Source organism: Myotis davidii, unplaced genomic scaffold (genome assembly GCF_000327345.1).
Source record: "Myotis davidii unplaced genomic scaffold, ASM32734v1 scaffold997, whole genome shotgun sequence".
NCBI classification, from domain to species: Eukaryota; Metazoa; Chordata; class Mammalia; order Chiroptera; family Vespertilionidae; genus Myotis; species Myotis davidii.
In genome coordinates, this window is record NW_006288449.1 from 146,954 (window position 1) to 151,973 (window position 5,020).

Consider the following 5,020-nt stretch of genomic DNA (forward strand, 5'->3'; position numbering starts at 1 on the left):
TCTATAACTGACTCTTAAATGTCTTCGGCCGGGCGCTGTCGGGACTGGCGCGCTCGGGGCGGGCCGTGCCGTTGATGGCTTCCTCGTCTTCAACGGCGCTCTCCTCTTCGTGGCTGTCGTCCTCCTCTTCCTCCTCTTCTTCCTCCTCCTCTCCCTCCTCCTCCTCCTCCGCCTCCTCCTCTTCGGTGTACACCTCCTCGGACACCTCGCTGTTACTTTCAGTAAAAATCAGCTCTTCCTCGCTCTCCTCTTTGTCTTCTTCGGCAACCTAGAGAGCATGGCACCATCGTTAAGTTCGTCATTGCTAAGCACGCTTTGTAAATGTACAAAAGTAACATGGTTTCGAAATACCCTCGATTTTGCAGACCGTGCCGGGCTTCGGGTGCAGCGGACCACATTTCCCGCCTGTCTGTCATATGTGAAAATTCGCACCTTTCATTTTAAAATGCTTACGTGTAACCAAGATTTGCTGATCATTAAGGCCACAGGTTATTTTTTTGTCATTATATTGTATTTTTAAAAAATATATTTTATTGATTTCAGAGAGGAAGGGAGAGGGAGAGCGAGATAGAAACATCAATGATGAGAGACAATCATTGATTGGCTACCTCTTGCATGTCCCCTACTGGGGATCGAGTCTGCAACCCAGGCATGTACCCTGGGCCGGAATCGAACCTGGGACCCTTCAGTCCGCAGGCTGACGCTCTATCCATTGAGCCAAACCAGCTAGGGTCACTGTTATATTTTAAACACATTTTAGTGAATAGGCCATATGTTGGGAAAAAACACTGTCATGATTTTCCCGACATAAATAAATATTGCATGCTTGCAATCATTGTCTACATATTTAAATCCAAGAGTCATTGTTGGTAAACAATGTTTACCAAGTGATTAGCACGTGATCACACCGCACCAGGCACTGTCCTTGGTTCCGTTGTCATGTGGTGTGACTTTCTGGGGCAGTTTTAACACGTGCAGGCCATGTCCCACCTGCTCTAAGCCAACCCCAGCGTGTGCACTTGTTTACTCGTGACTGGTGAATGCACGCATTTACTAGACCTACTCAGTAGACATTTAAAGTGATGTAATGCATATAGAAAGCTTTTTTGTGAAAGTAAACTTTTCATACACACTTAATTTTAATTGTCTATGTAAGTAAAAGCAGGTTAACTAATTTGTCGATTTTTTAACATAATATATTCAGAAAATCTACCAAATTAGTCCGTGATATCAAGGTTTTACTGTTACAAATAAAACAATTTGTACTGTTGTACAAATAAAACGAATACATTGTTATATGTCAACTAGATCTCAATAAATAAAGAAAAAGAAAAAGCAACACATGGCAAGTAACAAAAATATATATGAAGAAAATTTAATCTCCTCGGTGACCAAGGTTAACATTTAATTGCATAATTTTCAACAGCTTTTTCTACAAACATTTGTTGTGTTTTCTGCAGAATAAGCATTCAGAACGTAATTTGTTGAACTGAAATTTACTCTCATGTTGCCACTTTGAAAAATAAGGTGGAACTTTGGCTTTGGAAACCCGTGATCAATTTTGTATTCTTTTTCTGAACTACTTACTCTGAACTACTGGAGACCTAGCCTACGTACAATTTTTAAAAAACTCACCCCTCCCTTCTGGATTCCGTCCTCACCCCTTTGTCCACGCTTATTTCTCCATCCCAAAGAAACACATGGCAACACGAATACACAACACGTTAATGGATTTCTTCTCTTAACGTTGAAGACTTTTCGTAAACGGGGTCTCCTGTAAGCAGATGTGACAGGAGCCAGGTGCTGTCGGCCGGGCCTGCCTCAGTGGAGATAGAGGCAGCGGCGTCCTGTGCTCCAGCATTTATCTTCCTCGGGGGCAGAGCCTGGCACAGGTGCCCAGAGACCCCACACCCGTGAGCCACTGCAGGCCCTGGCCCTGCTCCGGGGCAAGAAGCCCGGGGAGCAGGGCTGCTGTCAGGGCAGCAGGTCAAAGCTTGGCTCTGTGAAGAAAAACACTTCGGTCACCCTTTTCAGCAAATCAACTGGAAATCTCACGTGAGTGCAGGGTTAGATGAGACGGACCGCAGAAACTAGACTCTAAGTGTAACGCGGAGCAGCGGAGAACAGTAGACAATCTTGAAGCAAGCCATTGCCTCAGCCCTTGGTCGTCAATTATTTACCACATTTCCGTTATGAAAGCCCTTCAGGCAAACACAATTTCGCTTTGTCTTTCCTGTTGACAAGACTCTACTAAAAAGTCCAACTGACTCCTTTCTTTTTCTTGCTACCTTTTCTGATTAAAAAAAAAAAAAAGGAAATTGCTGACAGAGTTCAATTTTTCCATGTCCCTCCCCTGTCCCCAATGCCTTGGTTCTTCCCTCTACACTGGCACCTTTTTTAGTATTTTTATTTTTTTACCCTGAGGGATCCTACTGCCTGAGGCCTGTGGAATGAGCTTTGGATAACACTGTGCTTGTCTCCACAAGTTTGTTTGCCCAGTCGCTATCACAAAATAGCCTCCAGTTATCCACTTGTTTGGAGTGGCAGGCACCAAGTGATGGCCTGGGGAAGGGGTCAGGCTTCTGGGATGGCTTGTCCAGTCTTAATTTACTCTCTTCTTCAAGATCAGGAGGGAGAGGGACGTGTGTGTGTGTGTGTGTGTGTGTGTGTGTGTGTGTGTGTGTTTAGCTGTTTCCATATTTGCAGGAAAGGAGCCTTTCTCAAAATTCAAGGTATGGTGCCTTAAATTTTTATCCATTTTGGTTTTTGAAGAACTTTAGGCTGTATCTGCAAGAGATGTTGTCCCCTCAAAACGTACTTTCTTCCCGAAAGCTTTCTTTGACACCCCCTGAAAGCACCCTGGCGATGCATTCCCACCACCTTGTACTTCCCCCTAAAAAGTGCTTATTTTAATGAGTTGTTTGTCATTTTCCCCCAAAGGCTGTTAGCAGGGTGAGGACAGGGATCATGTCTGTCTCGCTTGCCTGGCTCAGCATGTAGCAGGGGCTCAATCAATATTTGCTCACTGAATGGATGTAACATGACACAGGCTAATGGCTGGACCCCACTCTCAGAGTCCCTCATGCAGCAGGTCGGAGGGAGCGTACAATTAGCCGCTCTGAGAAGTCCCCAGATGATGTTGAAGGTCGGGCACCCACATTTTGAGAATCATGGTCTTTGTGCCATTAGAACTTGGTGTGAATTTCAGCTTGCTTTTAGAGTGTTGATCTCAAATGCATTTCTGAACCTCTCTTGGTCCGAGTTCTCGTGTGCGGGAGGTAAGAATTCCATGAAATGATGTGAATGTACTCAAGGTAGGGGAGTTAGAGCCTTGGTCTCCAAGGCCCATGGAGCTATTGAGTGTCGCATAGCTTTGTGTGAAGGCGGGTGGAGGGGGTGCAGAGACTGTCATTCAACAGAAGGTGAACATGATTTTCATGAGCTTTTATAGAGCCAATAGCTGCAAAGACCCCCATCTCCTCCCTCCTCATGGTCTGTGCTGTGTGCTCCTCACTTATGCTGTGGCTCCTGACCCGCCCACCCACCCACCCATCGTCTGCTTTGAGCTTTTCCCTGTGGCTGGGATGGATTTACACTCTCCATCAGCAAGCTTCTGCCCAGCACTCCTTGTGACTACGGGGACAGCTGGCCAGCGAGGAAAGTGTAGCGAGAGAAAAATTAGCCAGAAAGGAGTCAAAGTTCATCAACACGGGAGCCTCTCTAATTGACTCGATAAGCCACTGGTGGGTGGGGATCAGCCAAACCTTTGGCGGGACCAGGTGGGTTCCACCTACCGCTGACAGCAGGCTTCGCCCTCTGCTCCCCACCCACCCAGCTAAAGACATGATGGCATTAAAATGCCTTTGCCACAATGCTTATTGCTACAATGGCTGTCTGTCCTGCATCTTCTGGGTCACCTTTAATCTTTTTATGAAGGAACTTCTTGAATAACTGTCATAAAGAGGGCATATTTTATATATTATAACGCACATTCCCACATCAGGGAAAAATAAAAAGACCCCTAAACAGCATGGCTGTGGAGGAATTGACCTTAAATCCTGGCCTGTCATGTGTGTCCTTCCTTGTCACCTCCCCCTCCAGGCCTTCCATGCAGGCGGCCAGCGTGGCCTTGGCAGACACCGGCCTGATCCCAGTGACCCCTCCTGCGGTGATTGACACGGGCAGAGCTCACACATATCTTGCTACAAATGTGGCCCACACACCCTGTCACCAAGATCAGCTAACAGCGCCTAGATTAGTCCTGTGGAAGTCTTCCCATGGGCTCCAGGCCATTTGGCTTTTAGGTGATTGTAGTGAAGCACAGAGGTTTTAAACTGTCGCTCCTGACCCGTGTTCTTCCAGAAACTCAGAAATTGGCTATATCAACGTTCTCATGGCTGTTACCATTTCCTCATCGTCTTTTGAGCTCCTTTTCATGATTCATTTGGCGAGTTTAAAGAAACGTTTACTGGGCAGAGAACAAGGACTCGGGAGGCCTGCGCTCTGATAGAAGTCCATTTTCTGGCCCCAGCATCGCAACTGTAAAGTAGGAAGGCATCTTAGAGCCGTCTACCCAGGCAGGCTTAACCTGGGCCCTCAGGGGGCTTTGGATGCGTGTCATCAGTTTTGAAATTCTGTGTAGAAATGTGTGTGTGTGTGTGCACAAGCGCACGTGCATTTTCTTAAGGAGAGGTCCACAACGGACCCAAATTTCAAAGGGGTTTTGGTTCATATGCGGACAATAAAACCACAGGCTCCCAATCCCTCAATGGACAGATGGGAAAGAGGAGCCTGCTTAAGTGACTATCTGCCCAACAACTTAGAGACACAGAAGGGACTAGAAAGAAGGTCCCCTGACTCTCAGTTCCATGTAATTTCCTGCCACCCCACATTTCCTGGTGTTGGAGGAAAAGAAGTCTTTTTACTGTAGCCACATCACAGTCAACACAATAAGAGTACCCATTTTTGTCTTTTAAGAAGAAAATAAATTTACTTAACTGCTATATATATATATATATAT

At 46.1% G+C, this 5,020-nt stretch overlaps 1 protein-coding gene across 1 annotated transcript in view; it reads right to left on the bottom strand.

The window, feature by feature from the left end:
* LMOD2 (leiomodin 2) overlaps nt 1-5,020 on the bottom strand; it is a 7,941-nt gene that overhangs the window by 2,185 nt on the left and 736 nt on the right. Inside the window, exon 2 of the mRNA XM_006760325.2 lies at nt 9-268. Coding sequence (XP_006760388.1) covers nt 9-268 — 260 coding nt within the window. The remainder of the gene's footprint in view (nt 1-8; nt 269-5,020) is intronic.